The sequence below is a fragment of the Juglans microcarpa x Juglans regia genome, chromosome 6D (assembly GCF_004785595.1).
Source record: "Juglans microcarpa x Juglans regia isolate MS1-56 chromosome 6D, Jm3101_v1.0, whole genome shotgun sequence".
Classification (NCBI taxonomy): domain Eukaryota; kingdom Viridiplantae; phylum Streptophyta; class Magnoliopsida; order Fagales; family Juglandaceae; genus Juglans; species Juglans microcarpa x Juglans regia.
Window position 1 is genome coordinate 30233266 of NC_054604.1, and position 21217 is coordinate 30254482.

At 37.8% G+C, this 21217-nt stretch overlaps 2 protein-coding genes and 1 long non-coding RNA gene across 5 annotated transcripts; 2 read left to right on the plus strand and 1 right to left on the minus strand.

The window, feature by feature from the left end:
* Positions 1-211: 211 nt before the first annotated feature.
* On the plus strand, positions 212-6531 carry LOC121234170. 3 transcript variants are annotated; one of them, XM_041129995.1, is made up of 3 exons: positions 212-413; positions 2433-2504; positions 3925-6531. In XM_041129995.1, the coding sequence occupies exon 3, from the start codon at positions 4196-4198 to the stop codon at positions 6242-6244; it is 2049 nt and encodes a 682-aa protein (XP_040985929.1). In that variant the 5' UTR covers positions 212-413; positions 2433-2504; positions 3925-4195; the 3' UTR covers positions 6245-6531. The 3 variants fall into 3 exon arrangements, with proteins under 3 accessions (XP_040985929.1, XP_040985927.1, XP_040985928.1); XM_041129993.1 differs by having other exon boundaries at positions 213-413; positions 2441-2504; XM_041129994.1 differs by lacking the exon at positions 212-413 and adding an exon at positions 1723-1903.
* Positions 6532-8248: 1717 nt separating this feature from the next.
* Positions 8249-12712, minus strand: LOC121236150 (aluminum-activated malate transporter 9-like). Its single transcript, XM_041132668.1, has 6 exons — positions 12096-12712; positions 11738-11878; positions 11348-11617; positions 11060-11199; positions 10706-10852; positions 8249-9115 (listed from the first exon to the last, which is right to left on the minus strand). The coding sequence occupies exons 1-6, from the start codon at positions 12388-12390 to the stop codon at positions 8477-8479; spliced, it is 1632 nt and encodes a 543-aa protein (XP_040988602.1). The 5' UTR covers positions 12391-12712; the 3' UTR covers positions 8249-8476.
* A 7557-nt stretch (positions 12713-20269) lies between these two features.
* On the plus strand, positions 20270-20838 carry LOC121235717. Its single transcript, XR_005934591.1, has 3 exons — positions 20270-20288; positions 20378-20433; positions 20538-20838. It is a non-coding gene; the product is annotated as an uncharacterized LOC121235717 (long non-coding RNA).
* Positions 20839-21217: the final 379 nt, after the last annotated feature.

A 21217-nucleotide genomic window follows, 5' to 3' on the forward strand; every position in this document is an offset into this window, starting at 1 on the left:
AATTTTTAATCTAAATTTAAATAATAAAATAATAGTTGAATAATAAAATAATAATAAACAGGTGTAATCATTACCTATATTTTTTTCCGCAGACTTTGTCGTGTTTTTCCAAATTCTCGTTTTTTATTTTTTGGTTTTAACTTTAAAGTCTTTAAAATGCCTAAACATGACGCAGGGAGACAGTGATTAGTGGTTTCTATATAATTTTCGTAAAACCACGGTTTTCTTCGCATTTTCATAACACGCGTATCGTTGCTCCCGCAGTCCGTCGTTCCCACACACACACTGTCTCTCTTCGTCTCGTCTTCCCCCGCCGCCACCCCCCCCCCTCTCTGGTGCCGGCGGCTTCATGCACTAGGACTCTGCTATTGATAGCCGCCACGCACCAATCGTTGATCGAATGTAATTTGAAGGTAATATATCTTTTGCCCGTTACACCCTCCCCAAATCTCAGACCGTACGCTCTCCGATTTTGTTATCCCAATCTCTCCCTCTCTCTCTGAAGCGTCCTTTGATGTCAGATTTAGTTTCCCGTTCTGGTTCTGTTTGGTTTGCTGAGAAAGCGCGATGCTTTATTGTTGTTATTTTTTTTTTTTGGGTTGAGCTGAAACAGCTAAACACAGAGTCATGAATTCTGATTTCACTATTTCCTGCGTTTACTCGGCAACCGGTCGGAACTTAGCGTGCGGTTTTTTTTTTTTTCCTATTTTATTTCGAAATTCTATGAGTTATAGAAGTTTGTTACACGTATGAGTTATATTAAATAAACCTGCAAGAAAACTAATTTTTTCTTCCTTTCGGGGATTATTTTGTACATGGGTTTGCTTGATTTCTTGTTTGAATCTTTGAGGGACTGTGCTTTTTTTTTTTTTTTTTTTTTTTGTGAAAAAAAAAATGTTCCGACTGGATTTTATTTTTCATTAGAAAGCACCGTCTGGGAGTGCCCTGCTTTGGTGTGGTTCCATGAGATAAAAAAGATTGTAGTTTGTATTTAGGTGATTTCACTTGTTTTGCGTTTCTTTGTTGATTTTTTGGGTATGTGCTTTGTGGTTTAATTTCTCTCGTACATAAATTGTATATGTTTCCCTCTTTTATTGCTTTATATATCATTACAACCTTTCAGATTTTACCGTTTGGACTTATGATCATGTTAGTTTAGAAAATGTTTTAATTTAATTTACCTTTTATTTGGTCACCGAGAATACTGAGATGGAAAAAATGGAGTATGTCTCAACTCGATTTGGTTTCTGGGTAATTACCAACTCATCCTACTGAGCCTAGTGGTTGTATCAGGATGTTAATAATTATATTTGTATGATCTAAAAGTGCTTTGTTGGTGTGTGCTAGATGATGGGGAGAGAGGGGGGGGGGGGGGGGTGGGGGGTCGTCCTCTCGACCAGATATATCGAGTATATAACAAAAAACGTAATGGTCACTATACGAGGCTTGTGTTTGGACTCGTTGTAATGGCATCATTCTGTGCAAAAACTGAGTTCAATCATTTGTTTTAGGCTGCATTTGAATGTTGAATTGAGTTGAGTTGAGATGAAAGTTAAATAAAATATTGTTTGAATATTATTTCTTAATATTATTATGATTTTGAGATTTAAAAAAGTTGAATTGTTTATTATATTTTGTGTTGGAATTTGAGAAAATTGTAATGATTAGATAAGATGACTTGAGATGAGTTTGCTTAGTCAGATATTGTAGGGTTATAAGAATTTATCCTTTATTTGTGTTTTTTTTTTTTTTAAGAAAATATTTATTATCATTTTTATCATTATCCTCTCAACATTTCTTGATGTGACATCAAATGATTGTTCGATGAGGGAATATAGCAAATAGTTTCCAATCAATTAATACCACATCATAAGATGGTGGGAGGATGATGGTAAAATGGACGGTAAATAGCATACACTTTTTTTAATCCCGACGCTAACCTTAAACGATGGCAGGAAAATGGAGACTTGGAATTTCTTGCTTCTTCAATTTACCTTCAGTTATTTGAGTTCCTCAGTCTACAAATTGCTCAACTTGATCCTGTCTCATCTAATATTTTTTCTAAATTTGGTTATGCAGTTTAGGCACTACGGAACAGAAATTTTTTACCTTTTCGTCGGGCTCAGTTTTCCATTTTTCAAGTTTTCACTGGTAGAAGAGAGGCATATTTGTAGTCTTATTGTTCTATTATTTATGACATGTCATATCTGAGTTGTCATACCGACACAAAATCAATATTTGCTTTTGTAATAAGTATCTTTCCATTTTCTCTGTTTGTAATCGTATTTCTTGTTTACCTATCAAAAAAAAAAAAAAAAAAATCATATTTCTTGTCTGTTGGATGTCTTTGAAAATATCACACACCTTTTCATTTTGTAATTATCTATATCATTGGGTTTTCCCATTCTGATTATCTGATTTGTTCCCCTTAGGTATTCAGGGTCATAGGCGCTTTTGCTGCCGGCTATTATCAGTTCTTGCTTTTTCCTGGCGTAATAAAAGAGGTTTGCTCCACTTTATTTCTTCTGAAATCAAATTTCTCATTCACGAACTTGTACTCTTAAGGTACTATTTTGAGCTGAACATAGTCTATACTGTTAAAGATAGCAAAAAAATTTGAATTTTTTTAAAAAGAAATGGTGAACAAAACATGGCCAATAATGTTTTAATTGTCTATTTTCTTACTAATAAAATCCTCTATTTTCTTAAATTTCTTGCAAAGCTCATTTCTGGACTTTTACTTATGAAAGTAGTTTTGTTTGTTTATAACTTATCAAAAAAAAAGAAAGTACTTTTGTTTATTGTCTTGATTTCCAAAGGAAAAATACAATGAGATAAAAAAATATTTTGTATGTCTGTTAGATTCTTAGACCAACCACTTCAGTTGCCCTGCCTATGACATTCTGACACCTTTAAGTCATCTATGGGTGTAACAGTCTACTTTAGGAACCGGATATCTAGGACTATTCTTCGGGGCCGGGTTTTGGCCCGGCCCGGAACCCGGGTTGCAAAACCCGGGTTTACAACTTGGTACCTGGGTTTTTATTTATTTTTTGAATGTTTTGATTCATGGGTTTTCTTTGTATCCCATATTTCGCACGGCCTATGTGAAATTAAGTTAGTGCACCATATCAGTTCCAATATATATATTAATAACAATTAAGTTTATCATGTGTAACTTCCACTTGATAGTTATAAATTTTTTTATTCATGTGCCCACACATAATCTTGTCGGTTATGGTATTTTTTTAGAGTATAAAATTATAAACAACCAAACAAATTAAACAAAATATAAAGATGGGCAGATCAGTTTTCCTTGGAAGCTGCTTTGATGGTGGACAAAGTTAATTTATTGGTTTTCATGAGTTTGCACCATTTTATATATACTAATTATTCTGCAATTAAATTATTAAATATATATACCTCTGTTGTTTATAAATAATAATTAATCGATGATGTCTACAGCTTATACGTACATAATAAGATTTGAATCTAAGCTGCATCGATCTGATCTACGTTGCTTGCCAAAGCATTGTGATGGGTCAGTCCCTTTTTGTACAATATTATGATTGTAACAGGGGAAAAAAAACCCGGTTACCTGGAATCTGGGATTCATCCGGGTTCTGGCCTGGGTTTGAAACCTGGATGAACAGTCCTTCGGATATCTGCAAAATGGGGAAGAAAACAAATTTTTGAAGTAAATTTTTGATCTTTTCATTGCCTCTTAGGATTATGCCGTTTGATTTTCCATCATTTATTGTATATTTACCTAAAGTAAGATGGAATTCACACATGAAATTTTACGCTATTGAGAATTTTAGCATGAGTGAAGCTGTCCTAATTTGGTGTATGCCTGAGGAACCCAGATTCTGTTGTGATTATTCGCTACAATTTCTTAATCTAATGACATGATCTCTGGAACAGGATGACTGACTGCCATCATGTTGTAGTGAAGAAATCAAGTCAAAGCAAATTCATCTTCAATTGTTCCAACTGATCAGTTGAGGCTTGCGTTAAACTTTGCTTTAGGAAATGGATCGGTGTGACACATCAGGATTTGTTAGTGGGGGAGTGATGGACTCTTTTAGTGACCTCTAACCCTAATTTTGAAGCTAGTTTCTTCACCCGGAAGTCAGGCAGACTGTTCTTTTGCAATTGAGATTTGGTTTGGTAGCATCGTAATAGCTTTTATTTCATGGACATGAGGTTCCGGAACTTGGGGTTTAATGCAAATTATTCTTCTAATACATTCAAGATTTTGGGAAATTCGGTGCAAGTTGGTGGAGCTGGAGCTGAATATGGCACAGATACTGTTTTACGGCTTGATTTCCCTGGGTCCTCCGTCCCTTACATGCCCACCTCAAAGGGAATCAAAAGGAAATGGGGTTTGATCAATCGGACTATGGGGCCGCAGGTTGGCTCTTCACTGTCTCTTGGGCTTGGCCGTTCACCGAGTTCTTCAGACAGCAAGGGCAGTTCAGCAACTGCTTTTACGACAATGTCTTCAGCCAAAGAGACAGATGAGGAGTCCTCAATGGATCTTGAATTGGACTTCTCGCTCCATCTTGGTGGTGAGAAAATACCCAGCTCGAAAGAAACCACTTGTTCAAATTTGGAAACCCTGGAAATGCCACCCAAGGTTGACTTGGAGTTAAGTCTCTCCACTGTACCTTCTGAATCCGAGATCACTAGTGTTCATCCAGGTTCAACTCCACTTCAATTGGGCATGAAGATGCCACAAAGTGTTGGTGGGAGCCAAAATGGTGATGAGGAATCAACATCATCTCGTTGGAAACTGGGGATTATTATTCCTCCTTTGCAGACTCCAGTGAAGACAGGGCGTATTGTTGTTTTCAATCAAGTTCCCAAAAAAATTGATCAAACTCCTGTTATTCCAGACCTCTCACCAATTGTATTAACAGCACCGAAAAGCTCAGTCACCTGCACTTCCGGGATAATACAGCAGCAGCAACAGCCACAACATCGTAGCAGTAGTTCTAAGACATGCCAAATTGAGGGGTGTGTAAAGGGAGCCAGAGGTGCTTCTGGCCGTTGTATTTCTCATGGTGGCGGTCGGAGGTGCCAAAGAATTAATTGCGACAAGGGAGCTGAGGGTAGGACTGTGTACTGCAAGGCCCATGGGGGTGGTCGACGATGCGAATTCTTTGGTTGCACAAAGAGTGCTGAAGGGCGCACAGATTTCTGTATTGCCCATGGTGGTGGTCGAAGATGCAGTCAAGAGGGTTGCACTCGAGCTGCCAGAGGTAAATCAGGATTTTGTATCCGGCATGGTGGTGGCAAGAGATGTCAAAGTGAAAATTGCTCAAAGAGTGCAGAGGGCCTCTCAGGTCTTTGCATCTCACATGGAGGAGGCCGACGATGCCAAGCATTAGGATGCACAAAAGGTGCACAAGGGAGCACAATGTTTTGCAAGGCCCATGGTGGTGGAAAACGATGTACGGCACCAGGGTGCACTAAGGGTGCTGAGGGGAGCACGCCTTTTTGCAAGGGCCACGGTGGAGGGAAAAGGTGTGCTTTCCAAGGTGGATCATGTACAAAGAGTGTGCATGGAGGAACCAACTTCTGTGTGGCACATGGGGGTGGTAAGAGGTGTGCTGCGCCAGAGTGCACAAGGAGTGCAAGGGGAAGGACAGATTATTGTGTTCGTCATGGTGGGGGGAAGAGATGCAAGTTTGAAGGGTGTGGCAAAAGTGCACAAGGAAGCACTGATTTTTGTAAGGCACATGGTGGAGGAAAGAGGTGTTCTTGGGGCCATCCTGGATCTGAATATCTCAGCCAATCTAGTGGTCCTTGTAACTCCTTTGCAAAGGGGAAGACAGGTCTCTGTACTCTCCATAGTGGCCTGGTCCAGGATGAGAGGGTTCATGGAGGTGTTACGCTTGGACCTATGATTCTGGATCCTAAACTTATCCAGCCAGGGAAAGAGGTCATCACTGGGGACATGAATGTTGATGCTTGGAAGATAGGGACTGGCACAGGAACTTTGGCTGGCAGAACTAAATCTGATTTGAACCAATATGGAGTCCCAACTGCTCAAATCTCAGCTGGGGAAGGGAACCTCTCGTCAATGCCAGTATATCTTCCAGAAGGTAGGGTGCATGGGGGAAGTCTATTAGCATTGCTGGCATCCGGTTCTGGTCTTGGCTCAAGAAGTGGTAAAGGTGTAGTAGTTACTTCATCCGAGCCAATGGAATCTTACATTATGCCTCATGGTTGGATGTAAGGCTATTTCTCTCCATCGTTCTTGATATGGTCTCGGCAGTTGACAGAATTTCTCAGCATGTTTGTGTCCTTTGGTTAGTTTGTTCAGTGGCTTGATAATCTGTAGTAGTTCTCATTCATTGGTACAAATGGAGAGAACCCCTAAATGCATTGTCGCCCTTCTTTACGGTTGGGGAAGTTGAGTTAGGAGATAGTTGGCATTTGGAGTCAGGTCTTTAGCGTTATTTCCTGTAAATACTAATATTTGTATCTGTCCGGGCAGGTTATTGTGAAAGAAAATTATATACATCATACTACCATCTCACTTTTATCCAACTAAGTAAGATGTGACACATTTATCACCATTAAATGATCATTTATTACATCATTCTTTATCATCTAATAGTGATGAATGTGTCACATACTACTTAGTATGATCAAAATAAGATGAGAGTGGTGTATAGCATTACTCTATTGTACTTATAAAAAAAAAAAAAAAAAATAGCATTACTCTATTGTGAATACAGGTTACGTTACTAGTAAACCTGTAAAGTTTGGTCAGACATTGGGGTTGTAATAAAGTCTTTTGTTGGGGTCACATTTCCTGTTGGAACTAATTAGTTGTCAGGAGCTGCTGCTTTAATCCAACCACAATTTGGGGACGTCTGAAAATTAGCTCTAGCTGGTACTAGCTATCCTCGTATTATTATAATAGTTGTCTTTTGTCTTTTTTAATGAAGCCCCTTTTGTCCATACATTTGAATAATGCTTTCGTTTTCATTCTCGCTATTGAGTTTAGCAATCGAATTCAAACTGTGTGATATTTTCTGGTGGGGAAAGAGAACATATATGTTCTAAACATTAAGGATTGCGCTTGATCTTAAACTCCTATTTGCTTCAAAATCACTTGACTTTTCTTTCCTTTTCTTTTGTCCCCGAAGATCGCCAAGTGATGGTGGTTGGCTCTAAAAGGTGTAGCCAATGGGCGTTTGAAAAACGGGTTCTCTGGCTTTTATTGCTGTGCGAGGTCTATCATTTTGGCAGAGTAGCCTTCCGTCTGTAAAGTACTGATCAACAGCTGGAAGACTTCTTTTTGAATAACATTCAATGGTTCGCATTGTTTCTTACATTTCGGCTTTTGCACAGACTATTACACTCTTGACCTCACGTATATATGAGTAAAGGGTTGGCCCATGATGTTGTGTTTGCCATATCGTTTGGGGGCCAGAGCCCACACCTATACATCACATTACCTAGCTACTTTCCGAAGGATTAAAAACAGATGATGTTCAGCCACTCTGGGTTGCTGTACGAAGCTGGATCCAAATTTGCTTATCAACCATCCACTTAGCTATATTTACGATTCAAATTTACCTCGACTCATCTCAAACTAATCATTGACAGCATCTATTACTTTTTCAACTTCTCATAAAAAATTTAAAACTCATCTAAACTTACTCTATACATTAAACACATATCTTAATTTATTTACATTTAAACATGTCACAAAATATCATCTACCTATTGAATTCAGCAAACTCTAGTCTTTAGGTATATATGGTCACTATCATCTTTTTCTTGCAGACCCAATCATTTCTGGTCGATCTAGTCTGTGATCCCACTTCAATTTTCGAACCTTGATAGTCCTGTAGGGCTTCAGGACGCTGCCTAGATTAGATGGATTAATATCTTTTGATCTATTTGTAGCAGTTACTGGCTTATAAGGTTGTGATTTGAAAAAAATACATGCACTTCATAATGCTACCAGAGTACATTTGTCCCAGATAATGGAAGGTTTTCTTAATTCGCTTCAAACCCATGCAAAAATCTAAATGGGTATCCCTTGCCAAGGTGTTGGAAATCACTACCCCAACTCTTTTAAAAATGGGTCTTAGAATCATAACATATTAACGAGCTATATCATTAGGGTACGATTCTTCCATTGAACCTTGTTTCTCATATATACATTCATATTACATACCGTGTTTAAATGATGTCATGTTTCATTACTTTAGCTAAATGCTGTATCTGCGCTGATACCTCGTGCTTGGATATATCTTCTTGAAGGAATAGAATACTATTTCTTTTTTAAAATTAGAAATTTATTTACCTCTGAAGAAAACATTTCGTAGAGCTAGCCCCTCTTATCCCTCTTACATGGGGATTTTCTGTTCTTTTCCCATGTTCTTAGTCGTTCCATTATTAACATGATATCAAAACCTCATGTATATGTAGACGGCCTCTTTCCAACTAGCTAGAATCCTTCATGCTTGAACTTTGCCTTATTAGAAAGTTCATCAACTGCTTCAACCAAGTGATTGAGTCTAGCCACAAACTCAATAAGCAAGGAAGTAAAGGTGGCCAGTGACAATGTGGCAGTGCTCTCCAATGCATTCATCCTAGGCAAATTAATGTCTGAACCTAGACCTCCCTCTTCTTCAAAAACGGCTACCTCTCTTGGTGGCCAAGAATGCATCCTTCTGGATTGCTTCCTCATTGTCTCATGGTAAGACTCGGTGCGTGCCAGTATTGAAAGAGTCCCCGAGGGTGGTGGGTTCGCAGTTTTTTCGAGGCTGTTGCTCTCAAGATCGGTCAATTGGCTTGAGAGGTCGTAGGGGGTGTTGGATGACAAGGAAATAGAGCGCTTTGGTAATGGCTTGGAATAATTGTCTGAGGGGTCAGTACTATTAATGGATGTCAGAAGATAAGAGTGCATATCTATGGCTCGACGTTGGAGTCTCTCAGTTGAGCTGTGAACCCTCTTTAGTAAAGAGCTTTTCAGGCTTCGCTTCATGTTATTGACATCTTTACCCAAAACCCTCAACAGTTCTGCAGCCTGGTTTGCTGCTTCTTCAATTTCTGACTGGAATGTGATTCGGAGGTTGTTGGGTGCCTACAAATTCATTCAGAATGTGGAAGTCTGTTAAACTTTTTTTATTATTCAAGATATATAAATCCAATTCATGAAAGCTCAGTAAAAGTTTTTAGCTTTATTAATAGAGACTTTCTTCAACATTTCTGGTGATCAGTTCTCTGGCCTCATGAGTTCATATAAAAAAATCTGCAATTCAACTAGTTATTTTATTATTATTATTATTATTTTTAATAAAGAAAGTAATTTTTCTAAGAGCCAAATCTTATCTTTGAAAAAATCATAATATATTTTTTTCCATCCTACCCTGATCTCATGATATATATATATATATATATATATATATATATATATGTTCGTTCAAAGACGAATATCGAATATACTATTTTTTCAATTGAAGAAAAAAAAAACTACTATTCGTAATTTATTATATAGGATCTTTTACTTTCATAGGTATTTGTCCTTGTATATCTAAGTCGATCATCATAAACATGCAAAAAATATTTAATTTATCTCTTTAATTAATTAAGTTTACAATATGTTTTTTGTATTATATGTATAAATAAATATGCAACTTGATCATTCCATATATTAATATTTGTGATAGAAGGGAGCTCTGCTCTGCATGTATATATGACCATGCATGCTAATATTGTTAATGTGTATCCTCTCAGAAAGCCATGATCATTGTATGACGACTCTATTAATATTAGAGCTCGATCCATGCCGCTAGCTATCTGAATTTCTTTTTCTTCTATCAGAAAGAAACTAATTGCTTTAAACCTATCTACGAATATATACCTAAAATGAATAAAGAAATTGAATATTATATATCATGTCTTTAGCACCTACCAACCCAGCCACGCGTACCATCTTCCCTTGAATGCACGCATGATGGACACGTACGGCCGAATCGAGAACAAACACAACGTATAACACCAAACTTTCTATTAATACTTTCTATTAATTCCCTTTCAGCTATTCTCTTGCTCTGAAAACTTTCTATTAATACTTTCTATTAATTTCCATATAAAAAAAAAAAAACTTTCTATTAATACTTTCGAGTTTTATTTATCGACACTTCGCACAGATTCCTTAATTCCTATCTTTTATCATGTACACATGCACACTGGCCTGGGACCGGTTCTGATTCTGTTGTATGCATGTGGTCTATTTGATATTCTTTAGAATTATTCTTACTAGTTGCGCATTCATATATAAGATGGTCAGTTGATGTCAATATACTAACTTTTTTGACATGACTTCTCAAATTTTTCTAAAATTAAATGATCAAATTCATCATGAATATGGTCAGTTGGTGTAGTATTATTATGGGAGTAAAGCCCCTAATTTACAAATTATAAATTATTATGGATTAATATAGATCTATAATCCACACACATGCCATACATAGGAGACAACATTAATGTTTGATCCTATTATCAACTTAATTTGCACGTGCGCTTCTATGTAATTAAGCATAGTAGTACTACCACACGCTTAATTGCGTGCATAGTGAGAGAGAGAGAGAGAGAGAGAGGGAGAGAGAGAGAGAGAGAGAGAGAGAGAGAGAGAGAGAGAGAGAGAGAGAGAGAGAGAGAGGGGAAATACCTGAATTTCAGAGTGCAGCACACCGTGAAGTGCCATAACCTCGTAAGCACAATATCGTAAAACTGCTCCAACTTTAACGTACTCTGACCAAGGATAGAAGAAGTGTCGGAACCTCCCATGTGGTGGCTCCCATTTGGCGGAACTAGCCTTGTGATCGGAGCATGCAATAATCATATTAACGATCAATAGTTCTATATATAATATATATATATTTTTATCAGAAAGAATGTGGTCGGAACATCCGAACATGCATGCAGCTACGACGTGCGCACGTAAAAATTAATTTGAAATTATAGATCAAGATCATATTATATCCTATATATATATATAAAAAAAAGATCATATTATATATACCAAGGACTCTAGTTTTGCGGAGGAGTTCAAGATGCCTCGGCATTTCTTATAAGCAGGCTCGTCCGAAAACTCATCCATGACAGTCTTTGAGAATTCTGGATGCTCTAATCCTTCGTCTTCCAAATATTTCTTCACACATTCTATACATATAAGATCAGATAGATAACTTTTACATCAGATCAGTACTCAAAATATTGACTAAATGACCGAATCAGTACCGCTGATTCCTAGCTATACATCAGTGTAGTCATTGTATTTTTTGAGAGTTCTAAAATTAGATTTACGTACCTTGAAGAGAGTCAGCCACTGCATTGAAACTGTTAACTAGCTCCTTGTGTAACTGCTCTCCAGCCCAAATAGGAAAAACAAGAACGTTGACCAGGACCGCCACAAACGCTCCAATGGCTATTGAGTACAGCCGATCCATGGCAGTCCTAATAGGGTTTCCCATCCGGTAACCAGAGACGATGATCAAGCAAAAGGTGAAAAGTATGACCCTGAACCCATATTCATATGGCACAAGTGATGGCCATAATTTCATGAACGATGTGACAGTCCCTGCATGCATGCATGAAAGTTTTTTTCTTTTTTTAATTATTTTATAAAATATTTATCAAGAAATCAATTGATTAATTTTCATTAGATTTAGTTTGAGAACTTAGAGATTATATATTATACCAATCAGAAAAATGCTAGTTCCAATTATGAAAGGCTCAGTAACCCGGCCAGTGCATAGAGCTAACTGAGCCACAGCGACGGCCAAGATTCCAGCAAGCAAGCTTCCAAGTGCTCGGTTGAATCCTCTATTAAATGTTGCACCTTATTAAGCAATTTACAACCATGCATTAATAAGGAACATTAATGGATGATTAAATATTGGTTAGAATGACCGTTTATTATGTATCAATATATATAATATTATCTGAAATATAATTAATACACGATATAAACTATTTATAAGTTTTATTAATTATAAATAATTAACCCTAGTATATATGTTTTTTAATTACATGCATGGGCATGCATGTATACATACCGACTGTATATTCGAACATGATAGCAACGGTGAGGATGGACCAGATGATGTTGGTACCAAATGCTTCATAAGGTGCTTGGAGCAGTATAAGCAAAGACACAAGAAGAACAGATAGGCCCACTTTAAGTGAGAATAATACCCTGTTGACGTCTTCTTTGCAAAATTCCCATACATTCCAAAAAAAGGCTTTGCACGAGAAGCCAATTATCCCACCGGAGTTCTTGCAGACCTCCGGCAGTTTGGCTTTGGTCGCTGACTGGATATTGATCTCGATGCTACCTTTTTTGCCGTTCATTCTCTGATCGATGAAGTAAATATGAGTACGTACGTACGTACTGATATTTCAAACTCTTCCGAAGCCGGCCCCTTGCTTGATCTACTACGTCCCCGTATTGCTGAGGTTCTTAATATTTACTAGCCAGGCGCTCATGTTGGAGTACTAAAGCAACTTCTACACAAAATATATAAGTAGACATAAAGCAAGGGAAGGTTTTAGCTGAGGCAGGCCGGAGCTAGACGAGTACGCGTTTAGCTGAAGAATAATGGCTGATTTGGTGCTGGGAATGGTGTGAGAATTAGGAGAAAGTGATTTAAAGAGACGAGGGTGGAGCTCACTGGCTTCTTGTTGCAAGAAAAAGTTTGTCTAGTCAGGATATGATATATAAAGAAAGAATAATGCGACAATAATAGAAGAGAAAATGGAGGTAATTACTCGGGATAGAAGATGCTTAGTCGATTCAATAATACTGGGGAAGAGAATTAGAATCCAAAATTGCATTATATTGGCCATGCAATTTTCAGCCACACGTACATGATTTTCCTTTTCAAGTGTCTTCACCGTGTGTATCCTAATGAAACTTATCTATATATGGAGAACTCTCTACACGGATGATCGATGCTAATTCGCATACAAGATCAAATACTAAAATTCGAACACAGAAGCTAGCTAGCTAGCTAGGTTGGCAAGAATAATATTGTACGTAAAAAGAGAAAACTCGATAATAGCTAGCTAGCCAGCTGACGACAATTAAGTAGTTAAACGACTAGCTAATTGCTATTTTAGAATTGAAGTGCTAACATTGTCATTCAGCTGCAATAATTCCAATTTTAGTGGGAGATCAATTCCGATCCTTAAAGTTGTTCAAACCTCCCCATGCAATATTAAAGCTGATCAACGTACGTGATCTACTGCTTTCGCTTTGAATTATGTGCATGCATGCATGCTCTATTAATTCTATTCTGATGATCATCATGTTGAATATAACAGAATGTGAGAACATGCTTGCATACTTTTCATTGAATAGTGTAGTCCTTATATACACGAATGAGTGGAATCAAAAGTGAATAAAAAGGAATAAAAGTTTGTTACAAAAACTGTAGAGAGTACTGGAAACATCTAGAATACTTTGTCTACGGTTCTTCTCCAGTATGCATATTAACTGTTTGATATTTTGTCTGCTTGTCATGCTGCTTGGGTATGCCACTGGATGACTCTGAGTTATGTGACTTGATATGCCCCCTTGAGTCCAAAGGTGTGTCAACAACTTTGAGACTCGATTTAAAAAGAGAAAACTTGTCAGCAACAAGAGGTTTTGTCAATATGTCCGCAATTTGGTCCTTTGAACTGATAAAGGAAACTTTGAGTGTATTGGCAGCCACTCTATCTCTTACAAAATGATAATCAATATCCATGTGTTTTGTTTTAGAGTGATAGATTGGATTGGCCGAGAGGTATGTAGCGCCTAAATTGTCACACCACAAGATAGGAGCTTGATATATTGGAACAGAAAGTTCTCTAAGAATAGTTTGTAACCATATTACCTCTACTGCAGAAGAAGCAATTGCCTTGTACTTAGCTTCAGTAGAAGATCTTGCAACTGTTTGTTGTTTCTTGGAGCTCCAAGAAATTAGATGTTTACCCAGAAAAATGCAAGTTCCACTAGTTGATCTACGATCATCAGGACAGCCACCCCAATCGGCATCGGAATAGACTTGAAGAGTTAGACTGAATTGAGAAGAAAAGAATAGGCCGTGATTGATGGTGGCCTTCAAGTATCTCAAAATGCGTTTGACAACACTCCAATGAGGAACTTTAGGAGAGTGCATGAATTGGCACACTTTATTGACTGAGAAAGCAATATCAGGTCTGGTCATGGAAAGATATTGTAGGCCTCCTACAATGCTACGATAGAGTGTAGCATCATCAAAGTCAGAATTGTCATGCTTGAAAAGTTTAAGTGAGGCTGCCATGGGAGACGACATTGGTTTGGCAGTAAGCATGTTAGTGCGAGCTAAGAGACTATTTATGTACTTCCTCTGAGATAGAATAATACCATTGGGAGTATAATCAACCTCAATCCCTAAGAAAAAGGATAAAGGACCAAGTTCCTTAACAGGAAAAGCAATGCCAAGATCATGAATTAAACTAGAAATGGCAGATGGCTGCAAGGAAGTGATTACGATATCATCAACATATATGAGCAGGTAGATTTTGGTGGCATTGGGATTCAGAACAAACAATGATGGATCAGCCCGAGATGCAACAAAGCCATAATTAAGGAGCCAGGAACTTAATTAATGAAACCAAGCCCTGAGGGCTTGTTTAAGCCCGTAAATGGCTTTATTAAGTTTACATATATGGTGTGGCCGAGATTTATCAACAAAGCCCTGAGGTTGTTGCATGTATACTTCCTCAGTCAACAGTCCATGCAAGAACGCATTCTGAATGTCTATTTGGCGTAATTGCCAGCCATGAGAAACAGCAAGTGAAATGATTAATTGGATTGTAGAAGCTTTTACAACTAGACTGAAGGTGTCCTCATAATCAACACCAAATTATTGATGATATCTTTTTGCAACAAGACGGGCCTTTCTCCTTTCAAAGGACCCGTCTGCATGGGTTTTTGTACGAAAAACCCATCTACAACCAAGCACATTAGTATGAGGAAGAGATGGTACCAGAGTCCATGTTTGATTGTGAACAAGTGCATTATACTCATCATGCATCGCTTTCTTCCACTCGGGATACTTGATTGCATATAGAAGCTCGAAGGTTCATTTGGAACACCTGCAGAGATAGTAAGACAATATTGAGTAGGATATAACACAATACCATCAGTTAACCTTCGGGGACGAGATGAATTTGTGAGGGAACGAGTAATAACTGGAGAACGGGGAGGAACGAGTTGAGGAGATGTGGAATTATGGAGAGATTGTAGAGAGTGATTTCATATTGGGGTTGGAGAAGATATTTTGGAGTTTTCGGGGGAGGAGGTTCGAGAGAATTCTGAGGGAGAATTAGAAGGCACATGGGAAGGAGATGAGGAATTATGAGGCGATGGGGGGGCTAGGCCAAATAGTGAACTCGTCAGTGGATATGAAGTTGGTGGAGGGCCTAAAATGGAGGATAGAATAGGTAAAAGGGCAGGGGCTGAGTTGGGTGAAATGTGATTAGGTTTGGGCCGAGATTTGGACATGGGAAAGAAGTATTCATTGAACTGGACATTTCTAGAAATATATAGCCGATTGTTTTGAATATCCAAGCATTTGTAGCCTTTGTGGGCCATGCTGTATCCAATGAAAAGACAAGAAGTGGACCGGAATTGAAGTTTATGAGAATTGTAAGGGCGTAAATTGGGCCAACACTCACATCCAAAAACTTTGAGAAAATTGTAATCGGGTTATTGTTTACAGACTAAATTGTATGGTGATTTGTTGCCAAGAACCGATGTGGGTAAAAGATTAATGAGAAAAACCATTGTTTCGAAGGCTTCGGCCCAATATAAGAAAGGAAGAGAAGAGTGGGCCAAGAGGGCAAGGCCTGTTTCAACAATATGACGGCATTTTCGTTCAATTAACACATTTTGTTGATGAGTTTGAGGACATGAGAAATGATAGAAAATACCAAGTTGTTTACATATAGTGGTGATGGGTTTGAACTCACCACCACCGTCTGTTTGAAGTGTAAGTAACTTGGTATTAAAAAGTTGCTCATAAAGGGTAAAAAGGGTGAAAAAATTTCAGTTGCATCAGATTTTAATTTAATGGGGAACAACCAAGTGAAACGGATATCTATGAACGAAATGTAATATTTATAACCATTTCTTGAAGTATGATGGGTTGGATCCCATAAGTCTGCACAACAATTGTAAAGGCCGTGTATAGTGAGCCTGTCTTGAAGGAAATGAAAATTAGTGAGACTTAGCTAAAGGACATTGTGAACATTTGAAATTTGACTCAGTGGGGGAAAGAGGCAAGCACTTGGTGTGCAGTACATGAGAGACTAAGGAAAGTGATGGATGCCCAAGTCGCCGGTGCCATTGATCGAGGGTGGTTCTTTCACCAATGTGAGTTGAGGGGGAAGGTGAAGACGACGCGGCAGAGGGAAAGATATAAAGGCCATCACGCGTCGGACCGGTGAGGAGGATTTTTCCCGTTTGTTTGTCCTTCACAGCAAAATGAGTTAAGTGAAATTCAAAGTAACAGGCATTATCAATGCAGAATTGAAGTACAGAAATAAGGTTTTTAGTGATGGAAGGAACATGTAAAAGGTTTCGAAGAAGAAAAGAAGAAGAGTTAAGAGAAATGGAAGAGTCACCGAAGGACTGAATAGGAAGACTAGTGTCGTTGCCCATTCTAATTGTCTCACTACCTACATATGCTTCAGAAGACACATTCAAATTAGAGAAATCATTAGTAAGGTGGTGAGTTGCCGCTGAATCAGGATACCAAACCAAATCTGGTGATGGAGTTTGAGTTGAGTAATTGGCAGAGAAGGTCCTTGGGGCTTCATACTGGTAGGAGTGGTTGAAGCGTTGGCGGCATTGCAATGCAACATGTCCTGCCTTGTTGCACACTTGGCATATTGGACGCCGCTCATTGTACTGCTACGAGGGATTAGAAATAGAGGGAGGATGACCACCACGGTTATTGTAGTAGTAATGACCACGGCCACGCCCTTGTCTTCCTCCATGTGAGTAACCACGGCCACGTTGGTCACGGGTTGAAGAAGAGAAATTAACAGATGGCTCAAAGAGAGTGGGGGAAGATCTGGTGTTATGAGCAAGTCATGTTTCATGAATAAGAATGAGTTGATAAAGTTCATAGAAGGAGAGTGGATCAGATCTGGTAGTAATGGAAGTGACAAAGGATTCATACGAGGGACCTAGTCCATTAAGCACATACGTAATCAAGTCTTTGTCTGAGAGAGAAGAGCCAATGGTGGCTAGAGAATCAGCAAGGAGTCTGACTTTGCCAAAATAATCAGAGATGTTTTGATCACCTCGTGTGAGGTTTGTGAGTTGAAACCTGACCTGAAATTCTTTGCCTTTGAGTGAGAGGAAAACATGGAAGAAATTGATGACCAAAGTTGATGGGCTGAAGTGGAGGATAATACATGATTGAGAATAGATTCAGAGATGAAAGAGAAAAGTATACTTAGGACAAGTTGGTCAGTTCGACGCCATTTTTGGAAAGCGGGATTGGGCTTGGGAGCAGTGGAGGTAGAATCTGGAAGAAATTCGGATGGAGGTGGGACGAGCCATCAACGAAGGAAAAGAGGTCTTGACCCCGTAAGTAGACACTGATTTGAACCTTCCATAACAGATAGTTATCTGCAGAAAATTTTGTAGTGACAAGATTAGAGAAGGAAGAAGTAAGGTTTGAGGGAGGGACAGGTGAGGAAGAAGAACCCATGGATCAGACGCTAGTCGAGAGGCTCTGATGCCATGTTGAATATAATAGAATGTGAGAACATGCTTGCATACTTTTCATTGAATAGTGTAGTCCTTATATACACGAATAAGTGGAATCAAAAGAGAATAAAAAGGAATAAAAGTTTGTTACAAAAACTGTAGAGAGTACTGGAAACATCTAGAATACTTTGTCTACGGTTCTTCTCCAATATGCATATTAACTGTTTGATCTTTTGTCTACTTGTCATGCTGCTTGGGTATGCCATTGGATGACCCTGAGTTATGTGACTTGATACATCACCTCTACGACATTGATTTCAGAATATGATCATCATGTTCTTTCTTTCCTTGACGGAAAGTTAATTCTATGGTATTCGTATGGCTCCCGTTAACTAAGTTAAACGGGTTAATTTCAGATTTGTTCAATAGATTGACATAAACAGGTCAAAACGAATTAACCCGACCCGGCCCTACCCAATCCGTTATGTTAATGTATCGTGTTAGGATTTGAGATTTTGACATGATAAACTTAACGGGTCGGGTTAAGGTTGACCGATATAGTATAATATACATGTCTTGACATGACACGAACACGACCTGTTAACACAATTTGATACCCCTACTCATGATGCTAATTAGGTACAAACTTAACTTTTTTGAGATGAGATGATTATACGAGATGAGATGAAAATTTTGTATATTAAAATGTACAAGTTTTGCGCACATAGGTCTGGCTTTTATAAAAATATAGGTCCATTAAAAAAGAGTATATTTTTTTGCACATTTTTAAAAGTGAGATATACTTTTTTACAAAATGATCCCTACGTGAGATTTATCTATTTAAAATTTATACAGATCATTATTCTACATACTTATTTACTACTACACGTCAACATGCATGATTCTTATATATGCAGTTATATTCCTACCGCGCGCGTTAAAGTATATTTCGTTATTACAAGTATTTAGGTTAATCTACGTGTTTATTTGTAGACGAATAGATGCTATTTCTCATCATTATGTTCCCACTTAAAAGAAAATAGCTAGATTGCTCATTTGTGTGTGTGTGTGTGTGTATTACCGTCAATTATTGAGTGAACGCTAGCTAACAATTTGATGCGTTGGATAAAATTAACTTATGAAATAGTTCCTTTTGAGCGAACTTTTTTTCATTAGAAGGTTAGCATAAAGAGTCCTTCTACAGGTCAGCCACTATAGGGTGCACACTTTGCACACCATACGTGGCTGCACTATTTTTTTTTTCTTTAAATTTGAAAATAAAAATGTGCATTTTCATCTTCTTGTTTTCTTCTTCTCCAATTCATTCAAATTTTTCCACACGAAAAAATTCCTTCCTCGCCCGCATCGTGTCGTTGCTCTGCTGACCACCACCAGTGACGCCGCTTCTAAGAGCGACCCTCCCCCTGCCCATCCTCTGATTGCGCAGTTTGAAAAGGTAAGTGGAAACCTATTTATTCTCTGCTCTCTCATCTTCCTCTCTTACTTCTTGTTTGTATTTCTCTCTTTACATGCATCTATGCATTTACATTTTACAGGATTTAGGACATATGATTGAAAGAAACCCAAATGGATATACAATTTAGGCCAAAGGCTATGTTTCCTTTCTTATTTTGATTTATTTTGGGGTTTCGATTAGATACAGTGACTGTTTTTTTTTTGGGACTGTTAATTTGTTCATGAGATTTGTTTCTTGTATTTATAGTTTGGTATAATGGGTTAGCTGAAGATTGTGTCTTTGATTTAGAAAGGATTTGTTAACGTAATCCTTAATCTTCTTGCATACAGATATGTGGGTACTTGGATACTACTGAACTTTATCTTTAATCAACTTCTATATGTAGAGGTTTACCTATTTACGTAAAATTCTAGTTGAAAAGATTGCCCATGTTAGATAATCAGACATCGTATGCAAAGAATATTGATTTTAAATAATTAATACTCAGCTTGGGACAGCTGCATGCATGTGTTTTTAATCCTATCATATTGTCCTTTAGAGGCTAAAGGACATCCCATTTAACTACTCTTGTTCAGTTTGTTTCTTGTTATTGTCATCTTAACTAGAATTCAATTTACGAATTCCAATTGGCTCTATTCTTGGATGGATAGTTATCCTAGTTACAAGAGCTCCTCCACACCTGAGAGGCCTCATATTGGGTTGCCGCATTGCAGGTAAACATATATATATATATATATTTTATATATTTATATAAAGATATAGAAATAGATACTTCCTATCCTTATTGTTGAAAATAACTAGACGATCAAAAGTGTAGAATTGTTATGTTTTTAAACTCAGATATAGCTCAAGTGAAAAAGAAACAGGATATAGGACTTCACAACTGTTGAACTTGAATTCTTTTACTTCTAACTGTGAAAAGGAAAAAGGATTTTAGGCACACTTATAGGGTTTGATGCAAATGGGAACATGAATGATTAGTAATGAATTTCTGACAACAACAAAATCCTTGAAACAGTTCATGTGAGTGTCTATTGTGCACCTCTATTGTTTTTAAACAGTTTGTAATCAATCCTTTGTATGTAATGGACCCACCCCTTTTCCTCTACAAGGTGGACTACATGTAATTCTGAAGCATCAATTACATGTCCAGTGTACAAAGTTGATGGTGTGTATACTTATTTTCTCACTACTTTGAACATGTGTTCCAATTAGCATGGTGACACTTCTGCTTGAGTTTTTTTTTTTTTTTTCCTCTCTCTCTTGCTTTAGAGTGCAAAAAAGTAGAGTTAAAATGCAGTAGTTGAGAAACTAAGGTCAATCTTTTTCGTGATATTTACTCCCTTTTCCATTGGAGTTTTTCTTCTTCTTTGACGCCATTTCTTTGATTTTGGGACGTGACAAGGTGGGGATTTTTTGGATCCATAGAGTGGAAGGTATGTGGAATTTTGTGTTAGAGTTTTTGTTTAACTTTAGAGTTCGAGGAAAATGAAATTTGTGATTTGAAAATTCTTTCAATTTAAAGATTTGCTTGTTTGTTGAGAAAATGGATGAAGTAAAGGAACAACTTTGTTTCCGTTTATTTTGAGGTGCCACATGAAGTGTACTCCACATACTGTAAGGCTATCATTTCTATGTTGGAGATTGGGAGCTTGGAGGAGTTGAAGTCGTTGTGCTGGAGAAAGCTTGGAAATGGCAATGTGAGTTGATGTGGGATTTCAAAGGAAAATCAAGTACTTTTGCCGTTTGGTTTAGAGGCGTTTCCATTATTTATATAATCTCAATGGTTTGTAGGCGTTCAGATTTGTGTATGGATTTTGTGTATGGGCGGGTTGTGGAGACCCTGTGTTGTGGTTCCTTGTGAATTGGGAGTACATGAATGTGATTCCTGAAGTGTACCTTTACTCTTGTGCCACGAAATCATGAATGGAGAGAGGTGTCGGACAATACAT

Excerpts from the sequence above, each read along its gene's own strand:
- LOC121234170 (XM_041129995.1), top strand. The coding sequence starts at position 4,196 with ATGGACATGAGGTTCCGGAACTTGGGGTTTAATGCAAATTATTCTTCT.
- LOC121236150 (XM_041132668.1), bottom strand. The coding sequence starts at position 12,390 with ATGAACGGCAAAAAAGGTAGCATCGAGATCAATATCCAGTCAGCGACC. Across the intron at positions 11,618-11,737 it reads AACTAGCATTTTTCTGATTG|GGACTGTCACATCGTTCATG; the intron begins GTATAATATATA and ends GCATGCATGCAG. Across the intron at positions 9,116-10,705 it reads TGCTGCACTCTGAAATTCAG|GCACCCAACAACCTCCGAAT; the intron begins GTATTTCCCCTC and ends ATGAATTTGTAG.